This window comes from Pyrus communis, chromosome 9, assembly GCF_963583255.1.
Source record: "Pyrus communis chromosome 9, drPyrComm1.1, whole genome shotgun sequence".
In the NCBI taxonomy this organism is placed as follows: domain Eukaryota; kingdom Viridiplantae; phylum Streptophyta; class Magnoliopsida; order Rosales; family Rosaceae; genus Pyrus; species Pyrus communis.
In genome coordinates this window covers 23,380,621-23,401,670 of record NC_084811.1, presented here as the reverse complement: position 1 = coordinate 23,401,670, position 21,050 = coordinate 23,380,621, and the positions used below count along the sequence as shown (strand labels likewise).

Sequence of the window (21,050 nt, the reverse complement as noted above, 5' to 3'; positions counted from 1 at the left end):
AAGATTTTGATGGACTTCATTTTTTCACTTTTGATAGTACTCCAACCCGCCAATAATGCAATGATTCTCATTTCACCACCATATAGTCGCCCTTGCCACCTTACGATGAGCATCTCCTCCACTCTCACCACCACCATTGTAGCCAATGCCATAACCACCGTCATTGCCATGAGGATCATCACCAGCCGCCATCATATGACACTTCCACCACCTCATACGACCACTTTGTCAAGTTCATAATCACCATTTCAAATAATGAGGGTTCGATTGGAAGTGCTTTTTAAATGACTGAAGGCACTTTTAGAGAAAATGTTTTTAGGTTCCAAAACACTTGCTTCCTACAAGAAGCACACAGTTTAAGTGTTTTTCCAAGATTATCTTACATATTTACCAATGATTAATTCCAAAAACATTTTCACAAAAAACACTTTCACCCATTAAAAGCATTGCCAAATGAGCCATGAAAATTTAAAAAACTAGCAATGTTTCTTAATAAATTGATCACTAAAAGTTCATGTGAATCCACATGGTTCTATTTAAATCCATGATAAAGTCTCAGGATTGGCTACAATAATTACATGTATTTAATACAATCACCATCTGACCATCGAGGTAGTAATACGTATAAGTATTGTAGACAAATTCCAAAATCTCACAAACTTCATTAAAATCTATGTAGAATTCAATCAAAATGCACATGAATTTTGGGGAAGTAAACTCCCTCAAAATCCATGTATTCATACATAGCTCTACGATAATCTACCAAACTCTATATACAATACATGCGGCCCCTAAATGTTTTTCAGAGTGATGAGAAAAGCAAACCCAAAAGAGCCAAAAGGTTTTAAACTTACGGTATGGTTTAGGTATTAGGGTTTATGTTCAATATCTCGCGTTCTAGAGTCAAGTCTCAAAGCCCTAGTCTCGCATCTCTGGTGCATAAATTTGGAGTTTAAAGTCCTTGAGCTAAAATGGATATTAATTAAGAATGGAATGAGACGTTGTGCCTAACTTGGAGGTGATCATTCTATTGTGTTTACAGAAATAAATGAACACTTCCAAACTAAATACAGTATATGAACTCAATAATGGAATTTTCTGTCCTTTCCATTGTTGATTAAAATAAGTGAAAGACCGGTAATATGAACCCAAACAAGATAACATTTTCAAATTCAAATCATTCCTGATCAAAATATGATCCTAACTCGCACTAACAATTGTATATAATATACACCTATTACTCCAGTCAATGCAAGATTGGGTGACATGTGGCTATCAGAAAGAAAACAGGGTAGTCTTCTGTCTTGATCCATATACGGGCCACATGAGAAGTTGATAGCAATAGTTTATAAAGAATCCAAATTAACCAAAAAATTAAGGGGACCCTGACCTTTAACTTTAACTTAAGCCATATTTGAAATTGCAAATCACTCCTGCAGACCACGTGAGATAATGTTTAATACGGCATATTACATTAGGGTTTTGATCTTCCATCAAAGAGTAAAAAAATTCTTAGCTTTCCATTTTCCTACCTGACCAACTGGGGTTAAAACTTAATATTTCTTCTCTGACTGGACTGTTTGTGATTGCAAAAGTAACAGGTAGGAAAATGGAAAGCTAAGAATTATTGCATGCATGACGCTGATGGCGGTGGCTGCTATATATTAGTTGTTGTATCTTTATCATGCATGATCGATGTATATGCTAGTGATAGTGGCAGCCACGGATTAGTGGGAATCAGGGTAAAAGTGGTAGCGACGGCTGTGATATATCTTCACCATGCATTCACACTTGACTCAAGATAAATAACATCCATAGTATAACTATCACTATCGAGTTCAAAATTTTCTTTTTATTATATTCTATTGTATTTTATGTATATTGAGGATATTAAGTGTTGTTCCACATCAAAATATTATGGGATGTAAAGAGTTGGATTACTATATTCAATTAGCTTTATAATAAAACTTCAACTTCCTTGATGATGATTAAAATTACCTCAATGCTGACTCCTAATTCATTATCTTTGCGGCATAAAAACACTTTTATAATAAAAAAAATGTATCTAATTAACAATGTTTGACTAAAAAAAGTTAAACTTAATACTACTTTTCAATTATAAAAACATTGTTTTACAGCTTTTAGAAAACCACCCACCTAGTGGCGGAACCAAGATGACGAATTAATTAAGCTGCCTCAAAACTAGGGCCGATCCAGCAGCTTATATATCCAGCCCTCCTTGTTATTCCACCTCTATATCTAAGTGCTTTTTAAGTTGGAAAGTAATTTTCGCACATTATTTTTGTTCTTGTGAATTCCTTTTTGTTTATGTACCTTGCTTTTATTTTAAATTTCTTCAATACAAAAGTTGAAAAAAAAAAAGAAAAGAGTCCACGTAGAGAAAAAGGGTACGTGCAAAATTCAGTAACTAGAGAATTTTATTTCAAAATTATCAGTGTTAAATCAAATATTATATTGGCAATATGTGGTGTACCCTGCATGCTTATGCGTTTATTAAGTCTAAGCAACGAAAAAATTTTGTATGGTGCAGTATTGGAATATAGCTGCGTGATGTAACAATCCACTCATACACATGAATTTGTAATTAATATCACATCCATAAAACATAACCTCGTCGTTCATCCGTATTATATATACTGAGTGCCTGGAAAATTCCCTAATTAAGTTGGTTGAAGCTGTCGTGATGGTGAAAGTAGCAAGGTCGCCATTGTTCAAAGCTAAGCTCCGTACACCAATTTGCAGGAGCAATCCTGCATTTTATTGTGTGCTTTAATGTATTGTATCTATCACAATACTTATTGCCCAAATTATAGGTCGGCCACATTTTTTATCAGAAATTCTCCCTTGTGCATGCGGGTAGTGCGTAATGGGTTACGCATGATCCGTATTGACAGTGTATTGACAACATATCTCTAACTTATCGATAATATGTAGATATTGCTTCATCATTATATTGTCATTATACTATCAATATGTTGTCGATACATACGGATCATGCACAACCCATGCGCACAACCTGGGTGTGTAGGAGATTCCTCCATTTTTTTATCTGATTGTTTGGCTTGGAAAACTACAAGTGGACCACATTTCAACATAAGCCATGATTCAAACAGAAAATGAAAGGACACAACCATGTTGTAAAAGAGGGATAAAATATATGGTTTATGAGTTGGTACTTGTCTATTCCTTGTTGGGTAGTCTATAAACATGAGAATCCTTAAATTTAAGATTATTTGTTGTTTAGGATTTGATTGATCTGAATAACTAATTAGATTCGGTGCATGTTAAATAAAGAATGGAAAGATTAGTCCAACGTAGTGGTGGATTATCCCTTCCAATATTTTCACATTGGTAGGATTAGAATGAATTTCTTTCGTGTTTCTAAGTGTTAGATTATCTTGATGAATAGGAATTTTCTCTTTAGCTTACTGTATTCCAAATTCAAGCATTTCCTCTCTATAATATAGTTTTCGAGTTACTCAATCCAATCTAATCATAAACAACAAACAAGAGGTTTTATTGAGTTGGTATACTCGCCCATTCTGGTTAGGTAATTGCCTTTTTCTTGTTGTTAAAAAGCAAAACCTCGTGCTTGTCAAGTGGTGTACCTTTCTTTGGAAAAGGTCCAACGTCGGAACTTCCCTTCCCCAATTGATAAAAAAATAATCAATTAAAAGATACACAACTATATGACAATGTGCTAAAACTAGGGGTGGAAAAAAATATTGAAAATGTCGAAATTGAATCAGACCAAATCGAAACCGAATCGAACAAATTCTGAACCAACATTCTCAAAAATATCGGTACTCAATACCGAACCAAAACCGATAATTTTGGTACGGAATTTGGTTTTCCACATAGGTTTGTTCAGTAATCCCATATCGAACCGAAAATAATACATCATAATTAAATAGTAGGCCGTTGGATTTGGTTGAGATTTAATCTCAACCGTTTGTTCGAATTAACCCTAACTCCCTCTCTCGATTTCACCTCACCTTCTCTCTATTTCTCTCCGACTGCTCTCATCCGCCCAAACCCAACCAAATCTCGAGCACTCCTCCAGTCCTCCTCCCCTAACTCCATCGCCTAAATCCACCCGACCACCAGTCCATAGTCATGGTCACACACCACATCTCTATTTCTCTCTCTCGAAAGTCGAAATTGGAGGTCTCTCGGCCTTGATCATATGCATAGTTCATACAGTTTGTTTGATTTCAAATTCATTTTGAATTTGGGGTTAGGGTTTGGAAGTTTTAATTTCTATTTTGAATTGAATTTAGGGATTTGGAATTTGGGCTTCTAAATTAGGGATTCTGAAGCGAATTTGGGAATTTTTGATCTAGAATTGGACCGTGAGTTTTGCTTACCAATTCTGATCCCATCTGAAATACCGCAAACATTTCGGGAGTACCAAATTTCGATTAGGGATCAGTCCTCAGATTCCTATCCTGAAAATAATCGTTTTGGGATTCGGTATGCCGTTTTCAGTTCGGTATTCTATATCGAACCAGCCTTAGCTAAAACTACCCAAAGCTCTATTTTCACTTTCTAACCAAACTACGTCTACTAACCAAATCACATGTAGAACATATGCGTAGTCTAAATAACTAAAGCATCATACTCTTCTTTTACATTCGAGTTTATGTTCCCTTACATACAATCTCGATTAGATTTTAATATTGCTCGAATAAAGCGAGCTTTATGTATAACATAATTAGATGGTAGAATCACTGTACCTGAGGCCTAACTCCTTTAGGTGCTAGATTCATATCAATTATTGGTTCCAATTTAAGGTTAATGGCCTTATCAGATAATCATGAGGATCAAAAACTTTCTAAAGAAAAAAACAAGATACTTTATTCAAATCCATGCGAATCTTATCAGAGTTTTATTTTGTCCCACTCTTGTTTTGGCAGTTTCCAATTCCTTCATTGACTTCCAATCCATGTCTCCCGGTAAATGTTTTGAGCCATGTTAGCCCACCTAAGACCAACTTCAATGGTTGAGCTAAAAATCAAATTTTTTAACCCGAAAATTTTAGTTTTTAACCCAGAAACAGTTTTTTTGCTCTAACCATTCTGGTCTAAAATTTAGCCCTGAATTATTAAAGAATGAACTTAGGCTATTTTTTTTCTTAAATTAAATTTAAAAAAAAAATAAATAAATATGTAGACTACTGTAAATTAATTTTATGAACATTTTAATTTAAAAAAATTTTAATTCCGATAAATATTGAAAAATTACTAAATTTTCCACAAAGCAAGCCTTCAAATATTTAAATATTTTTTTAAAATTATTTTAGCCGTTGGATTTAAATTTGGGCTGTTAGATCTTTTTTTTTTTTACCATTAGATTTGATTATATTCGATCTCAGTCATTGGATTCAATGTATTTTAAAATAACATATTTTAAAAAATTAAATTTGAATCTGGACTGTTGGATCTTGATCCAACGGTCCGTTAAACCAAGCCCTTGGATTCAAATTATAGCCGTTGGGATTTTTGGGTGGCCGACAAACAGCTGACAGTGGGGCCCACCCCTATCAGGAAAGGTTTGCAAGCACACCGCGTGGGGCACGTTGGAGCGTGATTGGGCCGAGACTGGCCCAATTGCCAGCGAGTCCAGTCGCACGGGTGGGGGGGGGGGCACCATTGGAGATGGTGGAGCCATGGGACATCTATTCCATTGGCCAATTCCTTCATAAAATTAGATTGACAAGTTTAGGGATTGACTTCAACTTTATAATTAACAAGTTTTACGTTCAACTCTTTATGCAAAGATACTTGTAGCTAAAGCAGTTAAGATAGTTTGTCTTTGCGCAGAAATTCTGTATTCAAGTTCCTCTCCCCAAATATCGATTGCATAAGAAAAGCAAAAGTTAAAATATGAGATAAATAATTTAATGGAAAGACATTAGAGAAAGGAAGAAATGGAAATAGAAGAATGAAATTTAAGGAAACAACATAACGTTTGTATTTCTCAAGCAAAAACAGAAGCAAAAAAAAAAAAAAAAAAGAGGTTTGGACTTCACAGAATGTAATCACATCCAACTTTTCTTTACTACCAGCATTCATAAGAGGGGGGCTCGTTTACATTCGACTCAAACAAATATCGTTTACATTTCTCTTTGATCTAGATACCAGTTACTAGAGGTTTTCGCACTCTAACCCACAACAATGCTTGACGTAGGACAAACTAAGGGTAAATGGAAAGAACCGGGATAAATATTTGCGAATCACTCAACCAAGGACAACAGAATCACTCACGTCGCTAATCGTGGCTTCGCCACCAGGACCAACTCAAACGATTGATTTTAGGAGGAAACACTCACTTTAATTGGACAAGGCAAATGTATTTTCAATTCAATCAAGTTTGCCAAAATACTTGTATGACATCATAATTTAATGGTAGTAAAGATAGATTTTTCAGCGTGCTCGGAACATGGGCACACACACCATAATACGTCATATGTTTTTATATAAGTTGAGGGAAACTTGAAAACAAAAATACTTATCTCCACTTGTATTATAACATACGGCATATACGGTACCGTCCCGTATTCCGAGCACTTTGAAAAATCTCTCAAGTAAAGATAAGGAAAGCATAAATGTCACAATTTCCTAAAGGACTCTCATCATAATTGAAATTGACTTTGTTTGTACCATACTTGACCAATCCCGAAACTACCAAGCACCTGTAAACGTCGTACCTTCAAGAACCCACTGAAAGGGTTCATGTTGAGGCACCCCTGCCGAAGCACAAGAGTTTCCCTTCAACCAGGAGGCCAATCATAGCACGACACATGTCAACATCAAAATAAAGCTCATAGAGTCCCAATTCGACCGCGAACAAAAGCTGAAGACTCTCCTCAATTATAAAAGAAGATCATTCTCCTACAATTAATTCCTAATGTCATTATGGTACTTAAACTGGTCATCAAAACCTGCTAATGATGATTATGCTTCAACTTGTGTATTTGCGTAAACCCTTCACTATTAAAGAGAACTCCTCTACTCCGTGGACGTAGCCAAAACTTAGGATGAACCACGTACATCTTATGTTTGCTTCCCTATCTCTATCTCTTTACGTATTTATCCTCACTAGTGACCGGAGCAACCGAACGAATGTCACAAACTTAACACTTTAAGTTGTTCCAAAGTCTTCACTGATTTTGTGCATCAACAGACTTAACAAATTCCGATGTCATTAAAACACACAACACTTATTATTCCAATGCATGTTATTGGTTTTCAAATCGTTTTCTCGAAGGCCTGCCTCCCACATCAATGCTTCCAAGGAAAACAAACAAAACTAAGAGAAATATTTAATATTAACAAAGATTAGCAGACAGGTTTTCACCCCAATCCTTTTATGCATGGGGTACCATTTAAGATTATAAGAACGTAAGAGAATCATACGAAATGATTTCAGCTTGATTTCTCAATTCCAACAGCAACGGGAAGGAAGATGGTAGGCATAGGGAGTAAACCTCTTAAAAACAAACATGAGCAGGAATTAGCTTTCCTGGATTCATAGTGTTGTTGGGATCTAATGCTGCTTTTATTCTTTTCATTGTCTTCAAAGACTCCATTCCCAGTTCTTGCTCAAGATACTGAAACCAAAAACGAGAATCCATTTAGAATAAAGAATACTCCGTCTTCAACCTATATTTCATGATATACCAAGTCTGTTACTCGTAGCGCCCAAAGTCCGTCTAGTTTATTCATAACTTTCACTATATAGTATTTATGCTTCTGATTCAACTATCTGTGCCCACATATGCCTCCCATAACATTGGCCAGAAACGGCAGTTACCAAGCATAATATTCATTTGGCTAATATATTTATGTATAGATTCCAGATTCCAAAGCATATAGGCATGCCTATTTTAAATTAAACGGCTAGCAAGTCAACAGAAAACTAAGTACCTTCATTTTTCCTGTACCAACGCCATGTTCACCCGTACATGTTCCTGCTCAGTTTTCAAATACCAACTTTTAGCACCCTAACTCGTCGACCATTGTGTTATAATAATATATTGGGTAGCGAAATATGAAAACAATTAACTAAATTGATAAGATCAACTGTTGTTTATTACATGTAAAGATACTATATTAACAAACTTAATGGAATTAATAAACCACAATATAGAAAGAATCCAAAAAGGATAACCAATAACAGCCACTTTGCATATTACTTTAACAATGCATTGACTTGGAGAGTAGAGAAATTCTATAGAATTCCTGGATAGTCCATACCTTCCATTGACAAGGCAGTATGGACCATAAAATGGTTCAGTCTCTCTGCTTCTCGTCGATGTTCTTCATTGTTAGGGTCAAAGAGAATAAATGTATGGAAGTTCCCGTCACCAGCATGAGCAATAACTGTGCTGTTGTTAGGAAAAATTAAAAAAAAAAAGCACACTGATAGTCAGCCCATTTAATCCTCCATGCTATTTGCGAACCACAACATATTTCATCATCGCCTCTCTACTGAATAATAGGAGTACAGTTATTTGATCAGATATTACCAAACAAGTTCTGATGCATCCAGCTGTTCTTTGGTCCTTGATATCAATTCTGCAAGAGATGATAAAGGAACACATACATCCTGCATATATGAAAATTAAAAAGAACCATTTGAACTTAACAAAACAGCCAGAAAAATATCATTCTAGTAACCCATTAACTAATTCTTAGAATTTATAATACTTCCGTTCTTACAAATGATGAGGATTAGTAGGCAAACAAATGGTTGAAACTATCAGGAACTCGAATGAAAAACTTGATAATTTTTTCGAATGTAGGATTCCTAAAAGTGATTGTTGTAGGAGCAAACAAGCATGTTCAACAAGTTTTTAACTATTAAAAAACATTATGCAACTGTGTGAACAAATGCTAAAAGTCTAGAAATTTTTTCAGATCCATTGATATCAACTAACCGTAATCATTGCCTCAAAATTAGGCTCCATTGCAAAGCATGCCCAGAGTGCCTCCTTCCTTATCTACATGTAAAAGAAAGAATTAAATAGAGAAAATGAAAACAAGGACAAGTTGGATCAAGCCTCTGGCTCCAATCTATCAAAGAACTCAACCATCTTTGTTGGAAGTATGGTATTACAACAATTTGAAATCGAGTAGCAATTTAAGCTGTAAGATTGGACAATAACTGCAGCTAGGAACAGAGTTCCATTAATGGAAGTGGCTAGCAGCCACATATTTATGATGCAGAACTAATTTTGATGCCAATTAAGTGATACAAGTACTAATTGCAAATGGTGCGACTATGTATGAAGTATAAGTGAAACAAAAGAAAGTAAGTGCCTTTAAAGGATACCAGGAGATAATTTACCAACTAATACAAGAAAGGACTTCCATCTATTTTTCATACATCTTTTCCATTTATTTATCATACACCAATTAAGTATTCACTACCTTCCAGAGTTCCTTTTTAGCTTCAGGGTCTTCCGCAAAAACAAAGTCTGAGCCATTGTGTTCAGAAACAATCTGTTGAACTATATGGGTTTGCTCACGGGAATATGCCTCTAAAAACAGAAAGAAAATAAATCACGAATTATAACAGGTAGAAAGAAGGCAGTGAGTCAACAAACTAAGCCTTTTGTCCCATGGAAAATACTAGTTCTTTGCATTGAAAACTAATTGTTCCCTGCTCAGCATATTCAACTAGGACTGATAAGAAAATCTGGCAAGACCTTTGAGAAAATTATCCATAAATAGTTTCTTTTCACAAGGCTTGGAAAAATTAAAGAGCATAAAAATTTATTAAAAAAAATTTATATAAAAAAAAAAAGCATTCTACTACACAGTATAGGAAATATCTAGCCCATTTCCAATTATTAATATGGAAGAAGGCAATCAATCACAGCAACTTGGTATCCTCTTGGACATATTCTCTTGTTTCCCTCTTTTTTCTTTTCTTCTTACCCCCATTTATTTCAGCAAATGATGATGACCAGGTGCTGGTATAGCCCTCCCAATCACTAAACCCGCAGTTGCCAAAATATGAGGCAAACACAAACCTTTAGAAGACAAACCAGTAAACCACCATTATGTACTTATCATAAATAAGCTGTGATCCTACACCTAAACAATTTAATTACTTCAGTTCATAAACGATCATGAACTGCCAGATTGCTCCTCATTTTCCTTGTTGTGTCAAAACATCAATAGATAAGATTTAAACAAAGATATGTTTTTTATATGCAGTGCAGTTATCTCAATGATTAAGATGTTCTCCCTTCTGGAAATGTATTTAGCCAAAACAAAAATAAATGACAGACAAGATGAAAAATAAGAGACCTTATTTTACCTGTGCCTATAAATTCGAATATTAAAGTTGGAGTTTCAAGAAAATTCTTCCCATTCGCAATGTTGATTGCCCTCACTTGAACCTCATCCAGTAGTTCAACCCGTGAAACCTAATGGTTATGAAGAAGAACTCTGTCAAGAAACTGAACTATGAATTCAGATATGTAATATGCGCCTAAAACTCTACCTGAATGCCCGACAGCATAGTAGCAATAGCAACATCTGCTGCATCCTTAAATGAAGGGAAATTACACATAGCAACCTACAATTTAAATTTATATTAATAACAGAATGAATTACAAAAGTATACCCTGCAAATGTAACTGTAATTCAAGATAATGTAAACATCTAGAAGTAATCAACTGAAAGACAAAAATCATACAAGAGTCCAAAGAGGTCATGATGTTCAAATAAATTAAGCTTATCAGTTATAGGAATAGACCTATCAACTTACCACTGAGTATTGGGGAATTTTCTGAAGGCGTAGAGTGACTTCCGTTATTACACCAAGTGTTCCTTCACTTCCAATCACCAGTCGGGTCAAATCATACCTATGACGTGCAAAAATTTTAATGTTCACAACATGCCTGAGTTGGGGAGAACTACCTCAAAGATTAACCACATAGTTATAAAATAAAATAGAATAGAAAACAAACCCTGCAGCACTCTTTCTAGCACGAGATGCAGTCTTAACAATATCTCCATTTGCAAGAACTACCTGGAAGATAAACAACATAAGAAATACAACATTACAAATTTGAGTCAAGCATCAGTCAAGATAGTTGACAAACCTTGAGACTTATGACATTATCACGCATGGTTCCATACCTACATGCCAAAAACAAAATCATTAAAATCAATATTAAACTAGACCTATGAAACTAAATTTTACATGGAATCATTGATAGAATAAAAAAACAATAGTGCAAAATGATAAGATAATCACACTATTAATTGTATATAAGTTTAAAATCAAAGGCATCTGTTACTCAAATAGTATCTGTCAATACTTAATACAAAGAAGCAATCAATCAATTCCAAATGCATCGATTATCTCGAGACGTTTGCTCTTGTGGACAAGCTAAACTCAATTCCATACGATACATTCTGTCAGTTGCAGCTAACAGATCTTGGTCACTGCATCAGCTCAATGTCAAAAGGGCCTTTCTTCGTGGAGACCTCCACCAGGTTTTCAAGCTCAGGGGAAGGAAAGGAAAGTTTTCAGGTGAAAAAAGGCGATATATGGTCTCAAACAGTCTCCTCAGGCTTGGTTTGAGATATGAAGTTTGGTTGTGACGAAGATCGATGGGGCTGCTATTTGGTAACAAGAGAAAGGGAGTGAGAGACAGAGAGAGACAGAGAGAGAGAGAGAGAGAGAGAGAAAGAGAGAGAGAGATCTTAACATGATCAAAACTAAGTGGACAGCAGGATCAAGAAAGTCTGGAAGACTCATGTGAAAAATCTTTCATTCATCATTGCAACTTTCCAGGTCTCATTGATTATTATTCTGAAATATATCTTACATATTGTGTCTATATATTAAATCTCCTATTTGTTTATTTTGGATATCCCAAGATTCAGGCCATCACACGACACATATTAACAAATGGGTAAAACTAGGGTGACACCATCATATGTGCTTAGACCAATAACTTCAACAAGACACTTGAGTAGGTGATTAAGGTTTTCTTTTGTTAAAAGTAAAGGCTACGGTTTAAAGCCTAGTAAACAAGGTTAATTAGCACTACTTAGCAAGCCAAAACTCTATTATTCAGTTAAATTTGCAGGTACACCAGTAGGTAATGTGTATAAGGTCATTGTATCCATAAAATATTTAAAAGTTAAAAGAGCAGAGCAATTACCTAACAGCTAAGGAACCAGAGCAACGTGTCGCGCACATTCCTCCAATTGTTGCACCAGGCCCTGTATGCGTACAAATATGAAATACACGAAAATTTGACTTAGGAGAGAACAAGGACAAATTGTGGTGGAAAGAAACACATCAAAACAAGTATGTTGTTACCAAAGTTTTAAAAGGCGGGGGTGTGGCCGAGGCGTCCAATGGATAGCCCAGCCTAGGCGCGAGGCATGAGGCGTGAGGCGAAGCCTCACGTAACCTAAAATTTTAATATATATTGTACATATATAAGTATATTTATAACAATATAATAATTTGTAAAAACAAATTTAACTATAACTAAATCAAAGATAATATCATCTTCTTTATTACTGAGTCTAGTTGTACTTGGAAACTATGTCATTTAGTCTCAAAATTTTATAATTATTTATTTTATTGTAAGCAAGTGTAGAGAACTTCAAGGAAAATAAGGATGAATGGTCACAATTATAGGAAAATTTCAAGCAAAATAAAGGCTGAACGTTGCAATTATAAGTATTTAAAAGGAAATAAAGGCTAAGTGAAGTAGTTATAGGGTATTTAAAATGATATAAAGCAATAATTATGGGAATTTAAAGGAAAATAAAGGGTTGAGTGGGGTACTTATAGGGTATTTAAAATGAAATAAATGGCGAAAGTAAAGGGTTGAGTGGAGTATTTATAGGGTATTTAAAATGAAATAAAGGCTGAGTGGAGCAATTATTATGGAAATTTATGGGATTTGGAGAGAGAAAGTCTCTCTTTCTTCTTCGTTGAAACTAGAACGGCAGAAAACATTTAAGAAAACCTGGATTTTGAAGAAAAAAAAGCCCAGATGAATGCCCCGGACGCCCTGAGGCACGCCTCCGCCGCCTAGACGCACTCCGGCAAAGCCTTCCACCCACTCCCTCAAAACAGAGATGGGAACACTGACGCCCAGCCTCAAAGGCCGCCCAGGCGCGCCCTGAGGCAAGCCTTTTAAAACACTGGTTGTTACTCTCGGTGTATTAAGTGAAACTAATACAACAAAAGATAAAAACGAACAATTACATTAACTTAAGGAGCATGCCTTCAATTATCAATTTATTATCCATGTACTCAAGGCTACATGGTAACACCAAGGGATAGTACTTACAAACAAAAATTTTAAAGATAATAGAAAATACACATTAAACAGTAAACTGATGATAAACACATATCATTGAGAACTGAAATAAAACAATATTATCCAAGTGAAGTTTTTGGTTAGCAACAATATATTTAGTAAACAGAACTATATTCTAAATTATCCATTATTGTGGTTTGTTTCCAGCCTGGCTGTAGAAAGATAAGGTACTAGTGTCAGATTAACTTTTAAGCAGTTAAGCAAATTTAAAGTTTTAAACAGTGTTTCTAATTCCTACATATAACAACCACCAAAAATCATTAACTCCACCCAGAAAACACAAACCTATAATCTTCTTTGGGAATCTGAGGGTTAGAAGAAATGGTCTCTTCCATACAAACATTGCATGTGAAGAAAATCTTTATGTGCAATCTCTCTACCTATGTATTGAACTGATCTACAATTCTATACCAGCATGTAAGCATGGACAGAAAAGGCTAGAGCTCAATTGGATCGATATTAGACAAGATTTTCACAAATGCAAGACTCCAACTTGACAATGTATTAAGTATCTCTTCTAACAGAAATAATAGGTAGAGAGATTAAGGCACATAAAGATTCCAATCTCCTATTCAAAAATTTTGAATATGTAAGATGAAACTTTGCCATGTCAAACTGATCTTGAAATTGTCCAATACACTTTAAACCACAATATTAAAAGGTAAAAAATTTATCCTATAGGTTGTGAAGCAAGAGAGCACCAAATTCACATATGCATTAAGACAAGCTAAAGTAGTATTATCAGAGAATTCTTTAACACATGCATTGCCTATATACAGCTACTGATAGAGTTTTTCATTCACAATGCACCACTGCTACGAATTATTTGAAAAATTATTCAAACAGTATAGCGAAAGAAACTGAAAACAACTTACACATCCAGGGATATATTACATTGTCTGATAAGTTGTGCACAAAAAGAAAACATAAAAGAAATTTACCTGGATCCAGGGGAAAAAATAGACCATAAGGAGCCAGGTATTCATTAAGTTCCATCCATCCAATCCCAGGCTCAACAACAACATCCATGTCCTCAATATGTAATGCTTTAACATGCTAAAATTTGAAACAAAATGGGGGGAACATCAGGAGGACAGTACAAAAGGGAAATGTACACAGAGGGATATGAATTAGACACACTCATAGTATAATCTAACATAGAAACTTTTCTTTTCTGTTGTGAATTTGTCCGAGGGAAAAGGTGATATAGGCTAAACAGAAAGCATCTGCTCCGGGTATATGTTCACAACTGAAGACAATTCGGCGCTTTACTAAGAAATTTACAAGTAATCATTCTACAACCTTTATTAGTTGCATAAATGTGATTACTATTATGAGGTTTACTTATTACAAAATATAAGGACTGACACTTGACCAACCAGCAGAAGCACAAAGTGATATCTTGAAACAGAAAAAGAAAGTTCAATATTATTCTAATACTAAAATGCACTGGGTGCATATACATACATTCATTAATGACATGTCAATGCAAACACCTCCATTGGGAGACAAGGTGTGACCCTCAAGGGATGTAGCTCCGCCATATGGTACAATTGGAACCTGTTTTACAAACAAAAGCGAAACTAGTTCATTACTTCTACAGGGGAATTTAATCATCCCAAAACCTGTGAATCTAAGAAATCACATACACAAGATAAGATGTGGGCTTAATCATATGTTGTTCTCAATCTGGAAGTTCATGTGAGAAATTATATTCACTATATCATTGGGATCACAAACCAAAATTATAAACTTTAAATAATGAACAATCCAATGGAAATATGAAGTTTTAAACATAGAAAAGCATAAGCTGTAGCACAGATTAACAGAAAGGTAGGGTAAAAAAAAAAAACCTTTAATCCTTTATAGAAGCTTTTATGGAAGGAAAAAGAAATTCAGACCTTATGCTTGTCGCATGACTTGACTATCTTAGAAACTTGCTCTTCAGACCTGAAAATCATGAATCCAAACACATTTTGTGGAGGAAATCAGAATTAAGTACATAATATTACATGAAGATGAAGGGCATATCTTTGCACGGAAACTATCATCGCATGTGGAAGAGTTTTCAATCTAAAGTTGGCAGTCGTGAAGCATAAAGGAAAACGCAATATGCAGGTGGCATTGAAGCAAATGAAGCAAGCTTCTCACCTCGGAAACACAACGATGTCGGGAATATTAACCGCTTTGTGAAAGCTGTTCTGCGGTTTTCCATGGTTATACCTCTCCTCATAATCCATTGTCATGTTATCCTATAAAAATCATCAAATACAACTATCGATTTATAACTACCATCATTGTTGTGCGGAAGCGTCAACCAAGTGTGAGTGAAAAATAAACCACAATAACTGACAAAAGATAAATGGAACAATACCAACAAGAACACCAAGATTTATACTGGTTCGGCAATGCCTACATCCAGTTTGGAGACGACGGAGTATTCCACTATAATCAATGAGAACATACAATAGTGTTTATCACTCAATTTCCCAAATACCCGAATAACCCAAACTCTCACACTTACAATAGGAAGAGAAAACCAAAAATACAAAGCAAGACAATTTGAGAAAATTCTTCTCTATGCCAAATGGCTTCTTACTATTCTTCTCTCTTCCTTGTTTCCTTGATGTTGTATTTGAGTTATGCCTACACCTCCTTTTATAGGCCAAAGGCCTCTCATCAAGTCAAAAGAATTAGGCATAAATGCATCCATTCTTTGACCACAAATTAGGCATAAGAGCATCCATTTTATTTCCCACATGTAGCATGCCAACCATCAATTTTGACCACAAAAGTAGCCAACATCATTTGTTGGTTTTAGACTACTTTCTACTTTGTTTGAGCCAACAATCAACAATCTCCACCTTGGCGCAAACCCTCTAAGTAGAACTCCCAATAGTCGTCTCCCACTCCCCCATGGGGCAATCAACAAATTTTACCAATGCCAATCAAGTCTAAGCAGTGCTTAAACTTGAGCAACTTAAGCCCGATCGTAAATCGATCAAATCGCTTGTACCATTGTCTTGGAGACTGCTTCAAGCCATACAATGATTTTTCCAATTTGCAAACCCAATTTTCCTTTCCAGCAACCTTAAAACCTTCTGGCTGAGACATATAAATCTCTTCCTCCAAATCACCATGTAAGAACGCAGTCTTGACATCAAGTTGGGCCAACTCAAGATCAAACTGCACAACCAAAGCCAACAGAATACGAATAGAAGAATGTTTTACTACAGGAGAAAATACCTCATTGTAGTCAATGCCTTCTTTCTGAGCATAGCCTTTAGCTACCAATCTGGCTTTGAATCTTACATTGTCTTTTCCCAAAGATTCCATCTTTTTGGCATACTCCCATTTACAACCAATTTCTTTCTTCCCCTTTGGTAACTGAACCAGCTTCCAAGTCTTATTTTTATGAAGAGATTTCATCTCCTCATCCATAGATTTCTTCCACAACTCGTACTCTGAACTCATGACAGCTTCTTTGTAGGTGGATGGAATATCATCTTCAATAACGGGAAGTGCATATGCCACAATATCAGTAAATCGAGCAGGCTTTCGAATTTCCCTTCTCGATCTTCTGGTTGCAATATAGTCTTGTTGCTGTGGAGGCTCTTGGGTAGGTGCCTCCTCTTCATCATCCTCGTCCTCATCATCATGATTAACTGTAGGACTAGTGTCTGTAACATCAGACCTTACTGGAACAACTGGAGTCTTCAGTAACTCCACCTGCTTTGAGCTACTCATGGTCTCGGTCGTTTTAGTTTCACCTTCATGCTTGTTCTGATTAACCATAGCAGCCTCATCAAAGGTCACATCTCTGCTTACAACAAATTTCTTCTCATCTGGACACCAGAGTCGGTATCCCTTCACGCCAGTGCTAAAGCCCATAAATAGAGCTTTCTTTGCTCTTGGATCCAACTTGCTTTCTCTGACATGATAGTAAGCAGGACAACCAAATATGTGTAAGAACTTGTAATCAGTACAAGGTTTACCAGACCATACCTCCATGGGCGTTTTGCCCTCATTCGCAACAGCTGGCAATCGATTAATGAGATGGCTTGCATAAGTAATTGCCTCAGCCCAAAACGCCTTGCCTAATCCAGTATTAGACAACATACACCGAACTTTCTCAAGCAAAGTACGGTTCATGCGCTCCGCCACCCCATTCTGTTGCGGTGTCTCCCTAACCGTGAAGTGCCTCACAATACCCTCATCTTGACAAAATTTCAAGAAAGGATCAGACTTATATTCACCTCCATTGTCTGATCTGAGAGTCTTGATCTTTCGACCGCTTTGCGTTTCAATCATCTTTTTCCACTTCAGGAATATCTTCAAGACTTCATCTTTACGCTTCATGGTGTACACCCATATTCTTCTAGAGAAGTCATCAACAAAGGAGACAAAATAATGGCTACCTCCCCAAGATGCATTCTTGGAAGGTCCCCAAACATCAGTGTGAACATAATCAAGAATGGCTTTAGTGTGGTGAATAGCAGTGCCAAATTTTACTCTAGTTTGCTTACCCAACACACAATGCTCACAGAATTCCAATTTGCATGCCTTTGCACCTTTCAATAAGCCTTGCTTCACCAATCCTTGCAACGCTTTTTCACCAGCATGCCCAAGACGCATATGCCATAACCTCGTGGTGTCTGTGCTATCTGCGTCAGCAGCTTCGGTGACAGCTGCTTCACCAATAACTGTACTCCCCTTCAAGAAATACAAGTTATTTCGTCTTGTACCTTTCATCACCACCAGTGCCCCGTAAACAGCTTTAAGAACTCCACCCTTCATGGTGATCTTGAGACCCTTGGATTCCAATGCTCCCAGAGAGATAAGATTTTTCTTCATATCCGGTACATACCGAACATCACTTAATTCTCTGACTGTTCCATCATGCATCTTCAAACAGATTTTGCCTATCCCTTGTGTTTTGCAGGCATTATCATTACCCATCAAAACAACTCCACCATCCAGCTCCTCGAAGCTAGAAAACCATTCTCGAATGGGACATATATGATAGGTGCAACCTGAATCCAAAATCCACTCCTTGGTGTGACCATCAGCAGATGAACTAGCCAAAGCAAACTTGAAATCATCATCTCCAGATTTTGCAATATTTGCTTCAGGACCCGCTTTCTCCTTCTCTTTGTTCTTCAATTTGGGGCAGTCTCTCTTCCAATGACCCTTTTGGCGGCAAAAGGCACATTCATCTTTAGCAGGAAACTTCCCTCGTGACTTTGAACGAGATTTTCCCCGTTTCACATATTTTCTTTCCACTGTTCGACCCCTTGCAACAAGTTCCTCGGTTTGTGAATTGTGAGTCTTTAGTTCCTTCTTTCGACACTCATGATTCACCAATGCTGCAGACACCTCATCAAGTTTCACCTCGGATTTTCCATACAACAAAGTAGTTGTCAAATGATCATAATCATCAGGCAATGAATTTAACAAACATAGTGCCTTGTCCTCGTCAGGAATTTTCACATCAAGGTTTGCTAAATCAACAAGTATTTTATTATAATCATTGAGGTGTTCATGCATAGAAATACCTGGACTATACTGAAAACGGAAGAGTCGCTTCTTCAAGAAGAGCCGATTTTCTGCGCTCTTGGTCATATACTTCTCCTCCAATTTTGTCCATAACTCCTTAGCAGAAGTTTCCTTCATATACGGGTATTTCAACTCCTTATCAAGGAATGATCGAATAGCAGCACAAGCATGAAGATTAATTCGTGTCCATTGCTTGTCATCAATATCTTCTGGTTTATCTTCCAGAACCATATCCAACTCTTGTTGATACAACACATCCATAACTTCACATTGCCACATACCAAAATTATTAGAGTCATTGAATTTATCAACCTCTAACCTTGTAGTAGCAATTTGATGTCTATTGGATGTAGACGCCGACGAAGACGATGTCGACTCCTTCCCCTTCACAGATTCATCTTTATCTCCAGCCATCTACTCGGCACTATTCACGGGACTGTAGCGCCAGCAAATTTTTCACTCCCACGAGAACGCCTAGTCGAAACACTAGGCTCTGATACCACTTGTTGTGCGGAAGCGTCAACCAAGTGTGAGTGAAAAATAAACCACAATAACTGACAAAAGATAAATGGAACAATACCAACAAGAACACCAAGATTTATACTGGTTCGGCAATGCCTACATCCAGTTTGGAGACGACGGAGTATTCCACTATAATCAATGAGAACATACAATAGTGTTTATCACTCAATTTCCCAAAGACCCGAATAACCCAAACTCTCACACTTACAATAGGAAGAGAAAACCAAAAATACAAAGCAAGACAATTTGAGAAAATTCTTCTCTATGCCAAATGGCTTCTTACTATTCTTCTCTCTTCCTTGTTTCCTTGATGTTGTATTTGAGTTATGCCTACACCTCCTTTTATAGGCCAAAGGCCTCTCATCAAGTCAAAAGAATTAGGCATAAATGCATCCATTCTTTGACCACAAATTAGGCATAAGAGCATCCATTTTATTTCCCACATGTAGCATGCCAACCATCAATTTTGACCACAAAAGTAGCCAACATCATTTGTTGGTTTTAGACTACTTTCTACTTTGTTTGAGCCAACAATCAACAATCATAGACCCAGACAAAAACACTAACAGGAATTTTCAAATTAAAGAAAGAGAACAATGAATTGAACAGATTGCCAAATTGGGTGAATGCAATACTTGGCAAACATCCTTCAATTCATCAACAAGCTCTTGTGGGACTTCCTTGCGCAGCCCTTTAACAACAAACTCGTTGCTGTGTGCGATCAGAGAGAGAGAGAGAGCCTATAACCAATCAATACCAACAAGAAACAAGAAAAAGCTTTCAAATTTGATTGAAATGAATGAAATTTACCGAGAATTTGCATTGGGGGCTTCACAGAGTGATGGGTCCGACTGGGGGCGGAGGGCAAGCGATCCAGCTGAGACTGCGAGTGCGACCGGAAGCAGCGAGCTCGACCAGAAGAGAAATGGGGTTTTCGGGCTCTCGGAGTTCGTTGTATTTTGGGCTTTCGCCAGTTTGGTGGACATGGAGGTTCGGAGCGTGGAGGAGGTGAAGAAGAAGCGCTGTGAGGAACGGCGGAGGCGAGAGAACCACGACGCCATGGCCATGGCGGTCTAGGAGGTACAGAGATTTTGTTGATGAAATGCAGGAATGAACGAAATTTGGGTGTTTGATTAGATCATATGCTTGGTGATTCTAGTTTTATCTGACCACTGAGCTCAAATCAAAATGTCAACTTTTTATTTCATGCTCTGAAAATTTGTCTTTTTGACTTTTCACAAGCCGTTAAATTTTAGGAGGCAGCTTCCCATCCTCTTTTATTCGTATGGTTACAGTTAAATTATGTTAATATTTTATAGAAATTTTTTAATATGGGTCAATATGGGTCTAATTTTATAAGGCTGTTTTGAAAGGAGTCCACTAGTATTACATCGTCCAAGGTGGGACCTTCCTTCGACACTGGCTACCTCCAAATTGGATTTAAGTAGGGACAACATCTTGTTTCTATCCAACAAACATTGCTCTACAGATTCCACTTTTGTAGTACCAGGTTCATAAGAGGGAATAATTGAAGGGGGTTGACCATACACAATCTCATAAGGTGTCAACTTAGTAACAATAT

At 36.6% G+C, this 21,050-nt stretch overlaps 1 protein-coding gene across 1 annotated transcript; it reads right to left on the bottom strand.

Moving 5' to 3' along the window:
• Positions 1 to 7,222: 7,222 nt before the first annotated feature.
• On the bottom strand, positions 7,223 to 20,611 carry LOC137745100 (D-lactate dehydrogenase [cytochrome], mitochondrial-like). The gene is made up of 18 exons (XM_068484976.1): positions 20,279 to 20,611; positions 20,104 to 20,179; positions 15,542 to 15,642; positions 15,292 to 15,340; positions 14,858 to 14,950; positions 14,332 to 14,446; positions 12,212 to 12,272; positions 11,141 to 11,177; positions 11,006 to 11,067; positions 10,804 to 10,900; positions 10,537 to 10,611; positions 10,351 to 10,459; positions 9,456 to 9,565; positions 8,963 to 9,025; positions 8,552 to 8,631; positions 8,280 to 8,410; positions 7,950 to 7,993; positions 7,223 to 7,633 (listed from the first exon to the last, which is right to left on the bottom strand). The coding sequence occupies exons 1-18, from the start codon at positions 20,533 to 20,535 to the stop codon at positions 7,514 to 7,516; spliced, it is 1,680 nt and encodes a 559-aa protein (XP_068341077.1). The 5' UTR covers positions 20,536 to 20,611; the 3' UTR covers positions 7,223 to 7,513.
• Positions 20,612 to 21,050: the final 439 nt, after the last annotated feature.

Coding starts and splice junctions, on each gene's coding strand:
- LOC137745100 (XM_068484976.1), bottom strand. CDS start 20,535: ATGGCCATGGCGTCGTGGTTCTCTCGCCTCCGCCGTTCCTCACAGCGC. Junction 10,901..11,005: donor GCTAGAAAGAGTGCTGCAGG/GTTTGTTTTCTA, acceptor TGCACGTCATAG/GTATGATTTGACCCGACTGG. Junction 8,411..8,551: donor GATGCATCAGAACTTGTTTG/GTAATATCTGAT, acceptor TCCTAACAACAG/CACAGTTATTGCTCATGCTG.